Genomic DNA, 20,374 nt, shown 5'->3' with positions numbered 1-20,374 from the left:
GAACAAAGGAGCAGAACAGCATCCCTATCAACAATGAAAGTGCTCTAGAAAGATATGCTCCCAAAAGATCAACATTGTATTTTTCAAAGCAAGCTAAGAGATGTTAAAAAAAATAAAATAAGACATCTCAGGAAATGAGATAAGAGAAAATCAGAAATAAAAGGAAAATAACTGATGAATGAAAATCATAAAAATCACAAGATTGGGGGTGCCTGGGTGGCTCAGTGTGTTAAGCCTCTGCCTTTGGCTCAGGTCATGATCTCAGGGTCCTGGGATCGAGCCCCGCATCAGGCTCTCTGCTCAGCAGGGAGCCTGCTTACTCCCCCTTCTCTCCCTCTGCCTGCTTCTCTGCGTACTTGTGATCTCTGTCTGTCAAATAAATAAATAAAATCTTAAAAAAAAAAATTACAAGATTGAATAAATACCACAAATAATGTCTGAAGAGGGAAAAGAAGGTGAAAACAAAATTTTTTTTTAAATCAAAAGGAAGGAGATTAAAAGGATTCAAGAGGAAATGACACATATTGTAGATGGGAAATGTATCACATGCACTCCTAGTTCTGATAGACTGTGATTCAGTTTCTGCAGAACATAGTCACCACCACACCCTGGGGTCCCTGTGACCTGCCTCCCTGAAGTGTTAGGTTGAGGGCTAGAGGTGGCCTGTAGGGAGAGTGGAGGGGGACAGTGCCCCACAGTCACACCCACTACCTGGAGAGACTGTCCAGAGCCTGGATGAAGTTATCTGTCCCCGAGCTGTCCTTCTCGGGGCTCTCCATCAGCGACATGGTGGCAAAGACCACATCACTGGCCAGGAACTTATGCTTGAAGCCAAAGTGAATGCTGAAAGTCTGCACGCGCATGTCCTTCATCCTGCAGTGGGAGAAAGCAACACGGCTGTCATCCCTGTGTGCGTGCGGGAGTACTGAGTTGTGGGTGAGCTCTCACTGCCAGGCCAGGCCAGCAGATGTACTACTGGCCCTCCCTGGCCTCTGCTAATGCTCATGGCAAGACCATTCTGGTCCTGGAATGCAGGGGGTCAGAAGACCTGATGTCCTAGTCCTGTAACCCAGGGTGCTGAGTGCCTTGTCCAAAGCTGTTTCACTGGTTGGGGGGCAGAGCCCGGATGTGTGTAGCCCCCTCCTACATCCAAGGTTGCTAGGAGTAGCCACAGAACTCTCTAGGCAGAGCTTGCCGGAACTTGGCCCCAGTGGGCCCTTCCCAGGGCTATTTCCTGTGTTCAGTGAGGGCTAGACCAGGTCAAACTAGAGCTCTGTACCTTGGCCCTAGGATTTAAGGACCTGGACTTCTCTAGCTCTGGACCTACTTTTAACCCAAAGAGAACTCAAAACTCTGGGAAAGGCTAAACAGGTCACACTCATATTGGGCCATCGTGCTTTTGCATTATCTTAGGAATGTGGTTATAGTTGAAGCCTGAAGGAAAGTTTAATACAGAAAAACATGTGTTTACCCAAATTTATTTGCAGACTCTTCGATCATCTCCCGCAAATTCTCCTTCAAGGAGATGTCCATGGATTGGAACTTCTGCTTCACCTGTTTCAAGGGGAGGCTGGAAAGATGATGAACATTGGTCATATAAGTGACTTGGCTTCAGACGGGAGATCACTAGACATCAGAGGACAGAAAGCACCCTGTGAGGAGTCCCAGAACGTGCAAACAAGGGATGATATTCGGATGATATCCAGGTGAGGTGCTTCCGGTAGAAACAGGCAGGCTCTGGATGTTGGTCACAATGAAAGGGAGAGAACTTTCCCTTGGGGGCTGAGGGAAGGGGGCCTCTGGGCCAAGCTGGTCACTCACCCCACGTCAGCGAGGAACTCCTGGAGCCGCTTCTGCCCGTGCACAGACCAGAGCTTGAACCTGGCTGCGGTGTAACACGTGTTACACAGGCTGTCATGAAGGGACCAGTGCTGGTAGAGCGCCAGGCGGAGGCTGGGGCAGTCAAGGAGGCTGTGGCTTTGGCTGCACATGGCCCCACCCATCCTGGGAGAGCCTGTCCGCACAGCCTGTTGCTACATGGGCAACTTGGCGCTCTTTGAACTTCTTGACTTAGCCTGACCCATACAGAGGGTGTGTAAGGGGGTGGGCACACACCATTACCACCCTTGAGCTGACAGGGAAACTGAGGCATGGGGGTTCTGACAGTCTGTGTCCTGTGGTGACAGAGAGAGTCCTTGTGGCCACACAAGGCATCCAGACTGTCATCCCATCTGCTCCCTGTGCTACACCTAGCTCGGGCCTCCCCCACACCTGTCTCTCTGCTGGGACCCCCATTCTCACCCTTCTTCTTAAACATGCTCTTTACTGCTGGTGGGGCTGTGAGAGTGTGTGTAAGGCCGATCCTGTCTGCCCGTACACCTCTCGTGCCCTCCTCCAAGGGCCTCAGCAGGATGCCAGTCATGTTGACGCTCTGACGTATGCCAACGCACATGTCCCTAGAGGCCTGGCCTCTGTGGGCATGTGGTGGGCTCTGTCCCTTGTGCTGCCCCTCCTGATGGCTGGGCCCTGATCCCCAGACGTCATATGTCAGGTCCTGGGTGGCTCCCCTTCCTGGGATCTCTGCTGCCTCACATCTGGCCCCTCTTCCTAGACATGTTCTGTCCACCTCCTACTTGACCTATCTAGACCCATGTTTATTGGTCCCCATCCATTGCAGTAGGCACAGGGCAGCATCATTCCTGCCATCATCACCCACCACCAAAGCAGCTAGGCTCCCAGCCACGCCTTGTACCTGTGGCTGCCACAGTCTGTCTCTCCACAACCAGCAGCCCAGGGACCTCTGAAGCACAAAGAACTGAACTCCCCAAGCCCCTCAAACTCCCACTGCCCTAGGCCCTCTGACCTTCAGACCCCACCCATCTTTCCAGCCCCTTCCTCAGGCTCACCTCAGGGTCTTTGCATGGTCACAGCCCTGGTCCAGGTTATCCTCCATCCCATGGAGTATGGCTTGGCAAGAGTCTGTGCTCATTGCTAAACCACCCATGCTGCACAGGTGGGCCCTGCAAGGCACCTGTCCACACACACCAGGCCAACAATAAACCCTAAAGAAATAGATGATGCTGCCAAACACAGTACTGGCTGGCATTTCAGAGCCAAAGTTACCCAGAAGCACCAGGACAGTGTCCTCTCCCCTGTCCCTGGTGCTCTGCCTGGCCTGGAGAGCACACTAGGGCCCCTCTCTCCTGGCAGCACAATCCACACTTGCCACTCCGCAGCCCCAACCACACCACCCACAGGCTGGGCCCCCACAGATGTGACACAACCAGCGGTGTGGAGCTGAGCGAGCCTGAGCTGCAAGGATACTCATACTCGAAGGAGATCCGTGTACAGTCCACAGAAAGGGCGTTCTCCTCGTCCTCATTCCGGTGGTTGTGCCGGGACACGTGGCGCTGCAGGACGCCGACGTCGGTCACGTACTTCATCCTGGAAAGAAAGCCCCGCCAGCCGCCTGGGTGGGCGCCTTCCTCTCACACACGGCCAGGCCACGCGGCTTCCCTTCTTCCTTCTTCCCTCGGGAAGCACCCCCCCGCCCCAGGCTCAGGCGCTGGCCCACCACACGGGCTGTTCCAGCCAGCACTGATGGAGCTCCGCCACCACTGCAGAGAAGCCAAGTGTGGCTCCAGCACCAGGGCCTGGCGGCCGTGGCTGTGAGGAGGCTGGGAGAGGTGTGCTCTGGCTGGGCCCCTGTCCCCCTTCCACTCTCCTCTGGGTGGCGGCTGTCCGGCCCTTTCTTTTTTGAGACCTCCTGAGGGTGGGCACGGTGAGAAGCCACAATCCCATCCACCAGCCACAGTCAAGTGGACGGACACATAGTGTCAGTAATCCCAGCAGAGGGTGTGGATCCCACACAGGAAGTGCTCCTGAGCACAGCAGGGGAGGGCAGACCCCAGTCCAGGTCCCTCTGCTGGTGGCCACTGAGCAGGACACGGACAGCAGAGCCTCACCAGAGGGGCTGCCACAGGTAAGGGACAGTACCTGGAAGTGCACGTGCCCCATGCCATCCTGAACACAAAAAAGAGGGAGCAAGGCCCAGCAAGGTGTCCAGGCTTATGAGACTCAGAACCCTCCTGGTCCCTGGACTATACTGCAGGACTCTGGTGGGCAGAGTGGGGTGGGAGGCAGGAAAAGGGGGCACAGGGATCTCTGCAAAATGCATAAGGGGTCCAGTATGCACAAAAGCTGTGCCACCTGATAGGCAAGGGTGCCCTTGGACAAGGTTAGGGTATGGGACTCTGTTGATTCCCTTGGAGCTCCCATTTGATGGTCACCAGAATGGGGATGAGAGTGGGTGCCAGTACCCCATGCCTCCCTGGTGTCTACATTCTGGGGTAGCCCTTTAGCTCTCCATCAGGAGGGATGGGGAGCACCAAAGCTTGCCCACCGAGAGGCAAAAGAGGACTCGGCTCCATGCCAGTCCTCCTGGCAGTCTTTGCCAGCCTTCTCCATGTCTTTGAGATCACATCCACCCTTCCTGGCAGGATTCTTGGGGCCCTCACCTCCTCCTCCCAGCTCCCCACTACAATGACATGTGGAGAGCAGGGAGACTGAGCTCCCTCCCTCACCTCTGGCTCCATCTGCTGGGCTCCCCAAGGGTGGACACAGCATCCACACCAGGTCACACACCACTCCACCACAGGTCCTAGTCCTAAGCCCTTCCTCAGTGAGGAGGATCCAGGCCCAAGGCCCACTCCTTCCTCCATAGGGCTCTGCCACCCAACTTCCCACTGCCACATGGGGCTGCAACCAGACCAGGCCCAAGGCCACAGCACAGGCCAACCTCAGACAATCTGAGGGAGCACATCCTTACTGGGTAATCTTGTCTTGTACCCACTGGTCTGTTAGTCCAACGATGGCCCACCTGGAAGAGAAAAGGGCAACAAAGCTCACAGAAGCGTCCTGCCAACATGGCCTGGCCTGGGTCCACCATCAGACAGGCAGTATCTCCGCTGCAGGGTAGAAAGGTTATGGGGCCAACTCAGAGCTCCTGGCCCAGTGTAACTGCCGTGGGAACTTTGGGGACCCAGGAGAAAGATCTCCCAGGGCAAGGATGGCAGGCCTGACACTGTCTCTGTGTCCTGGCTGACCCACCACTCTCTACTCTCATCCTGCTGGAGTGGGACTACAGCAAACACCGCATTCAGGTGCTAGTGGATCCTGGCGCATGGTTCCCCCTCCTAGCCCCTTGTGCCACCCGCCCCCTATGCAATATACCCTGTAGGATAGCAGACCCTCAACACGCCCATGTCTCCCTGTCTTAAAATGGTGGGACATGGAGCAATAGCATTTAGGCCTCTTAAGAGCCTTCCAAAGTCCTGTCTCTTAGCTCATCTTTTGTGGATGAGATGATCATGGAGACCCAGTTGGCCTGACCTCCCCAGGGTTGTGCCCAGCCCCTGGCAAGAGGGACAAGGACCTCAGGTGTGTACCCTCGGTCAGTTTCCAGGCTGCATCCTTCAACACCCTCCTCTGGGGTGAGAGCCTAGAATAGCCAGAGATGCTGGGTATAGGTAAGGCAGAGGATGCCCTGGAAGGTTCACCTGGGGGCAGGGTATTTGAGCACCCTATCTCAGTACAGCAAGCATCTCTTCAGAAGGTCTTCTTCAAAAAAAGGCCACCCTGCTATGTCTTCCCTGATCTACCCTTCCTCCTTCCAACCGTTCCACACATGCATTTCATTGTCCTTGTGCTGTTTCTGGAGTTTTCTGAAGGCATTTCACAGGGCCACATACTGACATCAGTGCTCAGCTGGGGTGCTTGTCCTGAGTGGGCTGTCAAGGGTACTTCTGAGTATACAGCAGGTGCTCAACAAAGGCTCCACAGTGCTGACATGGCAGTCACCCACTGTGGCTACAGGGCAAGGTAGAGGGCTCCCACCTGACCTTGCTGCAAGATCTCTTGATTTACAAGCTGGCCCCTGTGCCAAGGTATGGGATTGTCAGGCCACACCATGGACGAGGACCTGAGGCAAAGAGAACTGAGCAAGGTGTCTGTGGATTACAGCTGGTCACCAGCTCAGGGTGATGACACAGCAACTCTGGGCTTCAGTGTGGCCAGTGCCTTGGTCCTGCCCCAGCCCTTGGCTGTCCTAAAACCCTGATTCAGCAAAGATCATTATAGTCCCCACTATGGGCTCAGGGCCAGGAAGGGCCTCCCCCCCTCATCTCATGGAGGAGAAAACCAGGACCCGAGCAGAGGGCTGAGGGAGGTGGAGCAGACCAGATCCAGACTTTCTTTGCTCAGACTCTGGGTTTAGTTTCTAAACCAGCCTAAGTTGTGTTGAGCACTCATGCTTATGGCCTGTGTCGCAAACTCAGAGGTGGGCTAATGGGTATTCCTGTGCTGGATTCCACTGCACATTAGGGATGCAAACATGTCTAGCAAGGCCTGTTTTGTTCAAATTCCATGCTCCTTCTGTTACAAATTGACCAGGCATCAAAGCTGAATGATAGGGTGGGAAAGGCAGAGCTATAGTCAGGCCCCACCCTCGACCCTCTGCATCCAACAGTGTCCCCTCCATTTCCCCCAGAACTTTATAGGCAGGCAAGAGTCTCAGGAAGAAAAGCAGGTCTATGAAAATTCCCGGAAAGGGGCTGTGTCTGATATTCCTGGTGGGAAACCCCACAGAGATGTCTTCCTCCAGACCCTGTTCTCACTGTGGGAGGACAGCTGCTTGGAGAGAAGGAAGCCCCACACAGCACTGATCTTGGTGGGGCCTACCTACCACAGCATATCGTTCAAGTCCTTGGACATCATCCACGCCAAGTCGAACATCACCATGGCTGACTGCAAGAAAAAAAGAAGGCTGAGATCTAAGGCAGCTGTGCTCAAAAGAAGGGTACACATTGGGGCTGGGCTGCACACCTGGGCCAGACCTGAGCTATCTAGGGTCCCAGCCAAGCCCCTGAAGATTGAAGGTCTTCCCAGCTAGGGAAGGAAGCATGGGTGGATTCTTGGTCAAACTGAGGGAAGAAGACAGTAACTCAAGTGACTTACAGGGGGTCCTCTGTTAATTCACCATTCCTGTGGTGCACACTTTGTCATGCAAAGGAAAAGATCTGGGTACAGCATCGTGCTGGGCCTCTACGCATCTCACTGGTGCCTTGGTGATACCCAGGGAGGCACTGAAGCCCCCATGGGTTGAGGCCCATGTCCACATGCTCTTCCCGGAAGGCTGGCGGCCTTACACACACACACACTACCAGGAAGGCTGGGTGAGGCAGGGCCTTTGTTACCGTTACCTGGACGTTAAAGAGGGAGGGTGCCTCAGGACCTCTGTGGGGAGCTCTTTCTAACAGGGCTGTCTGCAGACAGAAGCATCTGCTCCCTGTGAGCAGAGTCTGGGTTTTGTTGGGAGACAACAAGAGGCATCAGTGTCCAACCAGAAGACTTTGAAGTCCCATTAGCTGTGACACTGGGCTGCCCACCAGAATTTCCAAGGGAATGGTTTACACATGTGAAAGGAGCCAGACCTCTGCCTCCCAACCCACCTCACTCACTGCTTAGAATTTTCCATGTCTTTGGGCAGAGCCAAAAGGACAAAATATGATCCTTCAAAGGACAATGGGACCTTGACAGGAAAAGGGATACTAGAAATATGGTGTTCAGAGTTCAAGGTCCCAGGGCCAAATGCTAAAACTGAACACAAGATATTTTACTGGAAACTTATATTGAAGGGCTCCTTAAAGCCCTGGGCTCTGCTCTACACTTCCAGAGTCAACACAGTATGTTTTCAATGTGAAATTCTGTTCCGTAACATACACCATAATATGCAATTCTCTGAAATTCTCGAGGCCTCTGAAATTCTCGAGGTTTCTCTTCTTAGAGACTGAAACAGACTTGTTCTGTATTTTTGATGATGAACACAAATAAAAGCAGCTGTCCTAGGGGCACCTATTAGTGTGCAGGACCAACCTAAGAACTGCCTCAGAAATGAAGGCAGTACTCTTCCTTTTATGGAGAAGAAGCTTAAGCCTCAGAGGGGCTGCCCCAGGTTCAAACCAGGCTTTTGTGGCTTTAAAGCCTATGCTCATTCCTCCTCATGTTTTAGGACACTGAGCCCTAGAATCAGAACTCTATGCTGAAGTACACCCATCCATACATACCGACGTCCCATGATATTCATACTGTTCATAGTCAAAGAGGATATCTCTTCTGAAACGACATAAAATGCAGGCCCTCAGCAGGAAGCAGTGCAAGGAAGACCAACATTTGGAAAATGCTGAAACTTGACAGTATTCGGAGAAACACTGATTAAGTCAGCCACTTATGGACCCTTTCACAGGGTATACATGTACAGGGCAGGGAAGGGAGTGACGTTGACAGAAAAGGCTTGTGGCAACAAAAAATGTAAAATGGCATAGACTAGTCCCAGAATCCCACTTCTAAGAAATTACTCTCACACAACAGTTCAAAGGAACAAGCAAACAGCACCGTGTGCCCAAGGCTGTTCATCGTCTCCCTACTTGTTGTGGCAAAATACTGGAAGTAACCTCCGGTTCAAAAAAGAAGGGGACTGGCCAAGTTAAGTACAGTGCATGTTATAAAAGCTGCTTGGAACTATCGAAACTGGTTATATTAAGTGAAAAAATGCAAAATGGTGTGCATATTATGATTATATAAAATATGCACAAGTATGGAAGATTGACCCAAAGTCAGAAACTCTTCCGATCAGTGAATAGGATTCTATTCATTCTTCTTTCCTTATGGTTTTTCCACAATGGTTTTTCAATGTCCTTCCACGAGGGTGTAGCTGAGAACAATACTTGTTTACAAATCAAGGATTGGGTCTAGCAAAGAATTCTCAGCTCAACAGCACCTCGAGCTATACACACCTTTCCAGGTTTGTTTGTTTTTTTTTTTTTTAGAGCATTTCACTTTTTTTTTTTTCCAAGATTTTATTTATTCATTTGAAAAAGAGTGAGCAGGAGGGAGAGGCAGAGAGAATCTGAAGCAGACTCCACACCGAGTGCAGAGCCCAATATGGCGCTTGATCCATGACTGCGAGATCATGACCTGAGCTGAAACCAAGAGATGGCTGCTGAACCGACTGAGCTGTCCCTGCATCCCTAGAGCCCTTCACTTTTTAAAATTGATAATATGGAGAGGAATTAGAAATAATTCTGTTTCCTTTGCACACCCTTTTATTCTATGGAAACCTTTACACAATTAGCATCTATCTCGTTTAGAAAGAACTTAACAAATAAAAGTACATCTGGAAAACTACAAAAATAAAAGACAAGGGACTGTTGCCTCTAACAGCATGTATCTGAGAGACCTCTGGGCCCAGTCCTGCCACTCGTGAGTGATATAGAGACCCAGAGCTCTTCTCCAATGCAGGGGCCACATGCTCACTCCTGGAGCCACCGACCCAGAATTTCTAAATTAAATGAACTGCTCTCAAGTGGGAAAAAAAAAATGTATCCAGGCCCCATGGAAAACACAAGTATTCCACAGAGATTACGGGTTCCATGGCACAGCATACTGCTTCAAATGTATACTCACCTCTGGGCCTCCCACTCTCTTCGCTGCCTCCTCTTCATGGTTCGTGCCACTATCTCCTGATGCGGGGACAAAGAGAACAAAGGGCTGAACAAAGAAGCCAGGAATTTATCCCTGTAGCCCAAGAAGGTTCTGATGAGGCACAAGCCACCAGGCATGGGCCCCCATCCCCCATAGGGAAAACATGGGTCATTCATTCCCATGTTCTGAGTTCAAGCTGGTCCTGGAGGAGAGAGAAACTGAGATGGGGAATAGCCAGGACTCCTCTGGCCCACTGGCACTGAGGATACCAGATTGTGGACAGGAGCAGATGCTTCTCCAGTGCCTGGTCCTGCTACACTGGCCATGCGCTCCGTCGGTCCATTCCAGCCTTCAATTCTCCCCACCACTGTGTGATCCAGGATAAGTACATGGCCAGTTCATACTGGCTTCCCCACCAGATTAATAAGCACTAATGTTTCCTATATCCTTCCATGTGCCAGCCACTCTTCTAATTTGATAGACATGACCCCTTCAGTTCCTACAGCAAAGGCATGAGGTAGCGTGGCAGGTTTATAAATCTATGGTCCCAAGGCTCCTGCTTCCAGAAAGATGGAAATTTTCCATCTAATTTTCCCTATATATCTGAAATGTAAATATATCTGAAAACCCTGTCAATATACATAGAAAGCAAACAAAAGACTCTGAAAGGTGGAGAGGAAGGCCAACAAGCTGGGGGTCCTAGGACCTGAGGAGTGAGGTACAGATGAGTTCCCCAGGTTTTCGTATGGGCTTATATATCCTAGACTTGAAGCTGAAGAAGCTGGCAATCTGGAAACACCAACAGGCACAGAGGAAAAAGTCCCAACAAAAGCCAAGGACTCAGAGGAGCAGCCTCTATAAAGACAGAAAGCTTTGAGATAATAACCAGCCCACTCAAGCCACCACACCAAAAACACTGTGGCCCCACCCTTATCCAGCCAGCAAAGATCAAGTGGGAGCCTAGACTGCCACCCTGATAAACATCTCCCACCTGTAACACCTCCACCTTTCACTTGCAACACCTCCCAACATGCTCACTGGGGTGGTATCAGAGGAGGCCAAATAGTGAGCCTGGACCTTCCTTACCCAGTGGTAACAAAGAGCAACTCCTCTCATGGCTAATAGAGGTTAAGTGGGAAACCTTGAAATTCTACCTCCACCTGGCTATAAAGGGATCATGCTGCCCGCCCCCTGCTTTGCCAGTGTGATGTCAGAGAAAGCAGATAAAATGGAAGGCTTAAATAAGACCCAGAATCTCAAAATGTAATATAAAAATGTCCAGGTTTCATGTGAAAAGCACTCATCACACTAGGAACCAGGAATATCTAAAACTGAGCACACGAAAAAAGAAACCCATAAATGCCAACACCAAAATGACAAAGATGTTAGAAGTATCTGACAAAGATTTTAAAGCAGCCACCACAAAAATTCTTTAATGGGCAATTAGAAACATAGTTGAAACGCATGAAAAAAAAAAAAAAAACAACCCAGGAAGCTTTTACGAATAAGTAGAAAAATAGAGAAGAATCAAAGAGAAATTTATAACTGCAAAGTATAATAACTGAAATAGAAACTCAGTGGTTGGGCTCAAGAGCAGAATGGAGAAACAGAGGAAAGAACCAGCAGGTACAATGATAAAAATTATCCTGTCTGATCAAGAGAGGAAAACAGACTGGAAGAACAAACCAACAGAACCTCACTAACATGTGAACCTACAACAAAAGACCTATCCTTCATGTCATTGGTGTCCTGGAAGGAGAGGAGAAAAAGGATTGGCTGAAAACCCACTTGAAGAAATAATGGCTGAAAAATGAAGAAATATGGCTCAAAATTTGGCAAGAGACATAAACCTACAGATTTAAGAAGCTGACGGAGTCCTGATAGGTTAAACCCAAAGAAATCCACACCAAGACCCATTGTAATTAAACTTCTGACCATTAGAGCCCCCAATTTTTTTTTTTTTAAATCTCACAAACAAAAGGAAAGTGACATTTTACCTATAGGATAAAACAGTTTGAAAGGCAGCAGATTTCTCACCAGAAACCACGCAGGCTGGAAGAAGGAGCATAACTTTCAAGTGCTGACAGAAAAGAACTGCTAACCCCGAATCCCACACAGAGTGAAAATATCTTTCAGGAACGAAGAGAAAAAAATTAAGAAAGTCTCAGAAAAAGGAAAACTAAGAGAATTTACTGCCAGCAGATTGCCTCTAAAAAAAAAAGAAAAAAATATATGGTTAAGGGCGTTTCTATAAACAGAAGAAAATGAGAAAAGAAAAAACCCTGGGATGTCAGGATGGAAGAAAGAACATGCTGAGTAGAAACTAGATAAATACAATAGGCTTCCCTTATCCACTTGAGTTTTATAATCATGCTCTGTCATTGAAGCAAAATTTATCCCACTGGGACAGCCCATGTGGATCTAAATGTACACAGAGGCTGGTTTTTTTTAGAAACTTACATTATAAATAGAGGAAAGTAAGGGAAGTAAAGGAATCTAAGATTTCTACATTTATAGCCTGTTTTCTCTAAATCTCTTTGAGTATGCACCTTTATAAATAAAAATATTTCTGAGAATATATCTTGGATATAAGTGTATTTACAAATCATGAGGATTTAATTACATTTGAAGTATTCTCAAAAGTGTTTTGGTGCCTGGGTGGCTCAGTTGGTTAAGCATCTGCCTTAGGCTCAGGTCATGATCTCAGGGTCCTGGGATGGAGCCCCACACTGGGCTCACTTCTCTGTGAGGAGTCTGCTTCCCCCTCTCACTCTCCCTTTGCTCTCTCTCTCTCAAATAAATTAAAAAAATCCTTTTAAAAAAAGTGTTAATTTTTATTAAAATCAGGTACGTAGGCCTAAACTTGAAAGAGAGCAAATACAAATTTAGAGCAGCAAGAAAAATACTCCATGAACAAGTGATAAATATAGAAAATTGGACTGGTTTCCAATGTCATTCAAAATAAAACAAAAAAAAAGAGATGGGATCCCGGTTTAGGTTAATAGATGATTAAAGAGAATAGTTAGTTACAACTGTGTCAACTCTGGCTGGATGATTCAGACACAAAAACAGCTAAAAAATCTACTTTTGGAGGGGCGCCTGGGTGGCTCAGTGGGTTAAGCCTCTGCCTTCAGCTCAGGTCATGATCCCAGGGTCCTGGGATCGAGTCCCGCATCGGGCTCTCTGCTAGGTGGGGAGCCTGCTTCCTCCTCTCTCTCTGCCTGTCTCTCTGCCTACTTGTGATCTGTCAAATCAATCAATAAATAAAATCTTTTAAAAAAAATCTACTTTGGGGGCAATTAAAGAAATTGGAATATGGGTTGAATAGATGATATTACTAATTTCTTATGTATGATGATGGTACTGTGTTTATAGAAGAGAATGTTCTTAGGAGATGAATATGGAAGTATTTGTCAGGGAACATCATGGTGTCCACAACTCATTCTCAAATGAACCGGGGGGAAAAAAAAAGCATATGTAGAAAGGCGGCAAACTGGAAAAAAAGGAAAATGTGAAAAATTGCTGAATCCAGATGAAAGGTATATGGGTATTCATTGTACTGTCTTTTTAACTGTTGTACACATTAGAAAAATATCAAAACAAAAACTTTGGAAAACAGTATGGAGGTTCCTCAAAAGTTAAAAATAGAGCCACCCTATGACCCAGGAACTGCTCTACTGGGTATTTATTCAAAGGATACAGACACAGTGATTCAAAGGTGCATGTGCACCCCAATGCTTATAGCACCAATGTCTACAGCAGCCATAATGTGCAAAGAGCCCAGATGTCCATCAACAGATAAATGGATAAAGATGATGTGATATATATATACATATATATATATATATATATATATATATAAAAATACACAATGGAATTATTATTCAAAAATGAAATCTTGCCATTTTGCAATGACATGGATGGAACTAGAGGGCATAATGTTAAGCGAAATGAGTGAAAGACAAATGCCATACAAGTTCACTCATATGTGGAATTTAAGAAATAAAACAGATGAACATAGGAGAAAGAAAGAAAAAATAAAATAAGATGAAAGTAGAGTGGAAAACAAACCATAAGAGACATGGATATCTAGGAAATAAACTGAGGTTTGCTGGAGGGGAGGTGGGTGGGGGCTGGGTAACTGGGTGATGGGCATTAAGGAGGGCACTTGAAGCAATGAACACTGGGTGTTATATGCAAATGATGAGTCACTAAATTCTACCCCTGAAACTAATACAGTATATGTTCACTAAATTGAATTTAAATAAAGAATTAAAAAAACACTAAAATTATAAAACTTCTAAAAGAAATAAAAATGCCAGTGGAAAATTATGTATATAATTATGAGTATCATAGAAAGCATTCACAAACTCAGATTCCAAATAGATGCACTAAGAAAGTTAATGGAAGTTCTGATGGGTTCTGACATTAGGAACCATCGACATTCTCTTTAACGCCAAAGCCACTGGTCAGTTCTGCTTGCCTATCCCCCCCACAGAGCCCTTGTATCTGTGGACATGCTACACTGAATGCTGGAAGATCCTAGGGATTTCCCTGGCTCCTTCCTTCCTCATTCAGGTCAAGTGTCCATGTCCACCTTCATGAAAGCTGCCCATTCCCTGTCCAGCCCCTTATCTTGTTTTAGTTTTCCTCAAGCAACACAGCTCTCCCCTGGAAACCATCCTTGAACTATGTTCATTTATACATTCCATATGTCTCCCCCACTGCAAAGGAAGCTTTGTGAAGACAGGAATTTGTTCTCCCTGGGGACCCTAGAGCCTAACCGATATCTGGCACATATTAGGTGTTGATATACTTGTTAGTCAGGATGTAGAATTCCAAGATTCTAATCTGTAGAACGTGAATGTTCCCAGGAACAATCCCACCAGATACTGATAAGTGGGGCCCGATGGAAAGCAACTCATTAACAGAGAAAAGAATGTTATAAATAAAGGAGCATCAGATCACAAAAGAAGAGCTCTTAGAAATCAAAGCTTAGAAGATGAAGACCATAAGTTGGCCAGAGAGTGGAACAGAAAAAGAGTTGATCAAGAGGAAAGAGAATCAGAATGTGCCTGAGGTCCCTGATCAGACCACCCAAAACTCTACAGAAGGGACTGGTCAAAGGCGGGGAAGGCAAGGAGAAAACATTCCTACCTTTGCAGAACATGCCCCCTAGATGGACAGAATGTCCTGAATGTCCCCAAAATGGCTCAAAAGAGCTCTGCTCAAGCACCTTATTAGGAAGTGTCAGGCCAAGGATGAAGGGAAGAGCCCAAAACATTTCAGACGCAAGTTTCAGCATGCACGCCAAGGATTGGGAGCCAAAAGGCCTCAGCTTCTTCCATAACACTTGAAAACTAGAATAAAACATGGCCCAAGGCACCTGGGTGGCTCAGTGGGTTAAAGTCTCTGCCTTCGGCTCAGGTCATGATCTCAAGGTCCTGGCATCGAGCCCCACATCAGGCTCTAGGCTCAGCAGGGAGCCTGCCTCCCTCCCCCGCCCCCACTCTGCCTGCTGCTCTGCCTACTTGTGATCTCTCTCTCTCTCTGTCAAATAAATAAATAATATCTTTGGGGCACCTGGGTGGTTCAGTGGGTTAAGCCTCTGCCTTCAGCTCAGGTCATGATCTCAGGGTCCTGGGATCAAGTCCCGCATCGGGCTCTCTGCTCAGCAGGGAGCCTGCTTCCCTCTCTCTCTCTCTGCCTGCCTGCCTTTCTGTCTACTGTGATCTCTCTCTGTCAAATAAATAAATAAAATCTTTAAGAAATAAATAAATAAATAAATAAATAATATCTTAAAAAAAAATAAAATAAAACATGGCTGTTAAAGGAAAACATTCCTGTTAAAGGAATAATCACCTGCCATCTTTAATTTCCCAGGTAGCAGAAGCCACCATATTGGGTAGGCGACTTCTGTTGGCCAGGCCCCAGATCAGGTAAGCACCCCGGACCCAAAAGTCACGAGGCTCAAACTACTCTTATCTTTGCATGCAAGAGGCTTACCCTGGAGTGACCACTGGGGACTGAACCTAGCTGAGAGCTACAGACCCATGCTGTTCCTCATGGTGACTGCAGAGAGCAAGTCTTGAGAAAATGAGGGAGTTGATGTTTATGCTATTTATTGTTTTTCTTTATCACTTTTTTGGTAGATTTTATTTTTTATTTGAGAGAGAAAGCAAGGGGAGGAGCAGAGTGGAAGGAGAGGGAGAGAGAATCTTGAGCAGACTTTGCATTGCATGTGGAGCTCGACATGGGTCTTGACCTCAAGACCCTGAGGTCATGACCTGAGCCAAAACCAAGAGTAGAGCGCTTAACTGGCTGAGCCACCAAGCCATCCCTCTGTATCACTTTTTTAAAAAGTATGTTCTCTAAGTGAAGAGCTGAGCCATTCTAAGTTTCATCTCATCTGATGAAATTCTACTGTAAGGACAAGGATGTCAAAGGTCAGAGAAGTTCAGTAACCTGCCTGAGGCCACATAGACAGGGGATGGCAGAGCTCAGGGTCAAGACCCATGCCTGCTGAGTCCCAGATAACTTTGGGCCCCACAGGCTCCAGTCTGACCTCTGACCTATGGGAATAACAAGTTCCTCAAAACTATGGGAAGTTCCAAACTCACCTCTTCCAACCGTGTGCGCTTCTCAGAAGGCTCTGACCCATTGTCACTTTCACTTCCTGAATGTTCTTCATCCTCTTCTTCATCCCTAAAGATATCATCATAGGCAGGAACTTCAAGGTCATCATCTTGTTTAATGAGTAGTTTGATCTAAGGTTAAAACAAAAAGCAATCAAGGCTCCCCTCTCTCATTGACAGAAAATTCTCCATCACATGTTTTTCTCCTGGAGAATCTTATTTCCCAATGAGCTGACTCGTTCAGTTTTCTGTACAAAGAGTTCCCTGTTTGAGAGAAGAATTTCCGACTTCTCAAGCATTTTCCTGTTTTCATTTCCGCTCCCCAAGGCACTGGAGTTGTACCACACAATAAGAGAAAATTCCAAAGATTTAAAACTATCCCCAGTCATTGAAGTCTGAGAAAAAAGCTCCCTCTTACGCCACACACTAAGCAAAGAAAATGAATATCCTTCAACTTGGACTCTGATGGAAAACCTGAAGATGTGTGACACTTCGGTGCGTACAACTGCTGCCTCTAGAAGCAGGGCCAAGCTGATTTTGCTTCGAGAGAGAACTTCAGGGCCAACCGTTTGATAACAAGGCTGGGGATTGGGGAGGGTCAACTCAGAGAATGGTTAGGTGGCCGCCCTGTGCCAGGCTCCATGCTTGTTGCTGGGGCTCAAAGAGGAAGCACAGCATGGCCATTTTAGGCTAATAGTGGCCTCTTACGTTATTGTCTTCTGGTCCTCACACCACCCTTTGGCTGGACAGAGAAAGTGCTAGCCCCACTTGTAGGGCTAATGCCTCTAGATACTTTTATTCAATGAGGTCAGCTGGGCCTGAGCTCGGAGGGCAGGCTCAGTGCAGACTTCTGATCCCTACACTTCAAAGGTGAAGTGAATTCCAAAATACATTCTGAGCGCTTCCAAGGCTTAGGCACCATGTTTCTCACCAGAGAAAAGCAAAACCAGGTTCTTGCCCCTCAGGCTGTTCCAACTCCTATAGCAGAGGTGGATACGTGCCTTGCTTAGATCACCAGATGCAATGTTGTCCATAATATAAGAGGTACAGAAAGATGGACAGGAGAACTCAGGGAAGACATGTGCCCCAAAGGTCGAGTTACCTGGGCATCATTGTACACATTCACGACGTTGACTGGTCTGTGGGTGTCACACACAAAAAATATGGCATCTTCGTCAGGCTGGAGGATATCCAACAGGTCTATATTAGCGCCACAGTTTATGAGGATAAAATAATGGAACTGGAAAGGGGAGAGAGGAGAGGACGTTGTGAAGTAAGTGCCTTGAGGAGGTTCTTCACTTCAGCCTACTAGGCCCCTAAGTCCTTCTTCTGAGACACATCAAGCCCCTGGCACTGGTCAAGGCCTGGACCTGGACCAAAAATGGCAAGCGCTGGTCCTGGACTAAAAATGGCAAGCGCTGGTCTGTGTTAGTGCTTTAACATACTCCACATGCTATTTCATTTCCATGATGACACCATGAAACAGGCCCCATGGCTAGCCCTGTGACTGTCTCTGCTTCGCAGAGCAGCACGTGGAGGCTCAGCATGACCCGGTTTGATGCACAGGACCAAGAAGTTGATAAGCAACAGACCAAGACTTTAAAGGCATAACAGAGCCTCTGCAGATCTCAGTCACCCTACCGGACTGTGCTGCCTCTCTGTACTAACAACGTCACACAGGTCTAAATTTGTAGCAAGTCTTGGGCAGCCCATACTCAATGGGCACATAATATTAAATTAAGTCTTATTACGTCCTATCACTATAGAGAATCCCTTCCTTATAAACACCAAGTTGGCACCAGTATGCTCCTTCCGTGATGACAGGAGCTCCAGGCAAGGATTTATCTCTGCTAGACAGTCCAAAATGTGGCCACAGACCCCAAAGATCCTCTTCCCTACCACAGCTCTACCCTGTGGGATCTAAAATGTTCCATCTTTCAGTATAGCCCCATGCAGAGGTACCAGGAGTCCTGGCCTCTACTGTTTAAATTGCAAAGTGAGAAGACATATTCCTGGATTAACATTTGGAAGCTGGGATACTTCTTCTTGGAGAGAGAATGTAAACTAGTGGTGTAGTGGAACATAATTTTAACTAGGCCATATCAAAAACTAACTGCTAAACTCTAAGCAGCTTACAATGAAAATGTCTGCAACACAAATTCAAAGGCAGAGGGTGTCTGCCGTCACTATCTTTTTTTTTTTTTTGGTTGTCAATTTTGTCTCTACAACTTGAGGGTAAGTCACCCTGTATAGCTCATTTTTTCCTTCCGTGTTGTCTAATATAGCTGATAGTTAAATATACATACAATCTATTGTGGACATAGAAAGAATGCTATGTAGTACGAAATTGCAACTGAGTAAAATAAGACTAATTATTCCAAAATACTTCTTCCATACCTGTTCTTTATGCTCAAGAAATCCAGTTTCAAGTTCTTGCCACCCAGAAACTGGAACCAGGGTATACTGCACGTGATCGCACTGGAACAGGGCCTGAGAGATAATTAATTTCAAACCTATCAAATTTAGGACATCTACAATTAACTTTGAAAACCACTTAAAAAAAAAAAAGATGGATTGAGAAATGAATGACATGTGATAAAGTAAGAATGGTAAAATGTTAATGGGGAAAACTAGGTTATGGGGATATGACTGACTGTTCACTTTATCATTCTATCAACTTTGCCTAATTTTTGAAAATTAGGAAAGGAAAACATTGGGGGAGAAAGTTGATCTTATTTCCAGCTCTTCTGAGAAGCAGTGCCTCACCCAAGGGCCTGAGCGAAGGTCATGTAAACATTGGATCATATACAAAACAGAACCAATGATCTTCCCTAATAGACGAAGGAATCTGAATTTCTGGTATTGTGTATGAAACCACGGTGCCCTCAGTTATCACAGAGTCCTCGGTCTGAAACCCCACATTCGCGAAGACACGCGGGGTCTAAGGGTCTCTCCAATGCAACCATTTTTTTGTCCCACGTTATTGCAAAATACTAACTAGTATTCCTGCTTTTTGCAGAATCCTTCCCTAACCCACGCAATACTCCTGCCAGCGAGGAGTGCCCCTCCCTAGGTTTCCTTTGCTGCAGCCCCTCTGGTAGCCTGAGCTCTCATCATGGGGGCAGGGGTGAAGAGAGGTTCCCTACTCTGCTCCTCACCTCCAGCCCCGACTTCCAGCCCACCCGGCACCAAACTCCTCCTGGGGCCCCGCCTGCATCCTCACCTTTCGCCCTGGCCCTTCCCTTCCAAAGTACGCAAGGCTTACCTGGAGGATCTTGCAAGCGCACAAAGCGTCCACGTCCGAAGCCACGAAGAGAAGGACCCTCTGTCGGTAGAAGAGCGCAGTTGAACGCAGAGACCCGAACACTGGCCCCTAGTGCCCTCCCGCGACCGCTCCCTCTCATCCCTTCCCCCCGACAAGGCCACGAAGTTCAAGAAAAGGGGTCACCTGGCTCTGGACCACCTCGTAGAACTCCTTGCGGAAATCGGACACGAACATGGCCACGGCGGCCGGACACCAAGAGTTAGTGCAGAAACTCCTGAGAGTTGCCGGGGTGGTCAAGACTCCCGCCAAATCAGGACTCGTCCGATTGGCCCAGGATCCAACCAATCGCTACTTAGTTCCCTGCCTTTCCCTCTTTCTCATTGGGTCATATTGGAGGCGGGCACTAGCACTCCGCCATTCAGGCTGGAAAAGTCAGGCCGGCTCCTAAAGGAGCGTCATCCACAGGCAGGACGCAAGCACGGTTGCCCACTTCAATCCTGACTCCCATTTACCCACAAATCTGACCCTTGGTGGACATCTTTAGTTTGGGAAGAGAAGCTTATTGTCTCCCACTGGGAACTCCAGGAAAAAGAAACCTCGCCATAAAATAAATTCACTTATACATCGAACGGAGTCGTCAGTTTACTACTTCAAAAAGCTCTCGGCTTAGTTCGAAAGCTGATGTGTAGCTTACTTCCGCCAGCATTCTAGATGGCTGCAGCAAAAGCCGGGAAGTCTACGTGCATTCTGGGTAGTGTAGTCGACAAGGAGAGCGGACCTCAATAAATTCGTCTAGAGGGGAGTACTATTAAAATGTAATTTAAAATAATGATAAAAATTACCTTAGAGCAACAAAAAATAGGAATTTGTATTTTAGTATATACTCCAGAGAAGTTTTAGACCCTAGCGCCTTTGCCCGGCTTCTTTTCATTTG

The 20,374-nt window shown here is 47.5% G+C and overlaps 1 protein-coding gene across 1 annotated transcript in view; it reads right to left on the bottom strand.

Moving 5' to 3' along the window:
• CDC45 (cell division cycle 45) overlaps positions 1 to 20,065 on the bottom strand; it is a 33,426-nt gene extending 13,361 nt beyond the window's left edge. The window contains exons 1-13 of the mRNA XM_004742601.3: positions 19,624 to 20,065; positions 19,441 to 19,500; positions 18,573 to 18,665; positions 17,278 to 17,415; positions 16,161 to 16,307; positions 9,523 to 9,578; positions 8,124 to 8,172; positions 6,743 to 6,804; positions 4,829 to 4,879; positions 3,325 to 3,444; positions 1,822 to 1,953; positions 1,472 to 1,570; positions 712 to 873 (exon numbers count right to left, since the gene is read on the bottom strand). Of these exons, the coding sequence (XP_004742658.1) occupies positions 712 to 873; positions 1,472 to 1,570; positions 1,822 to 1,953; positions 3,325 to 3,444; positions 4,829 to 4,879; positions 6,743 to 6,804; positions 8,124 to 8,172; positions 9,523 to 9,578; positions 16,161 to 16,307; positions 17,278 to 17,415; positions 18,573 to 18,665; positions 19,441 to 19,500; positions 19,624 to 19,674 (1,220 nt within the window). The 5' untranslated portion in view covers positions 19,675 to 20,065. The remainder of the gene's footprint in view (positions 1 to 711; positions 874 to 1,471; positions 1,571 to 1,821; positions 1,954 to 3,324; positions 3,445 to 4,828; positions 4,880 to 6,742; positions 6,805 to 8,123; positions 8,173 to 9,522; positions 9,579 to 16,160; positions 16,308 to 17,277; positions 17,416 to 18,572; positions 18,666 to 19,440; positions 19,501 to 19,623) is intronic.
• Positions 20,066 to 20,374: the final 309 nt, after the last annotated feature.

The sequence above is a fragment of the Mustela putorius genome, unplaced genomic scaffold, assembly GCF_011764305.1.
Source record: "Mustela putorius furo isolate JIRA1106 unplaced genomic scaffold, ASM1176430v1.1 tig00003858_pilon_pilon_pilon, whole genome shotgun sequence".
Classification (NCBI taxonomy): Eukaryota; Metazoa; Chordata; class Mammalia; order Carnivora; family Mustelidae; genus Mustela; species Mustela putorius.
This window is presented reverse-complemented; position numbering and strand designations above follow the sequence as displayed.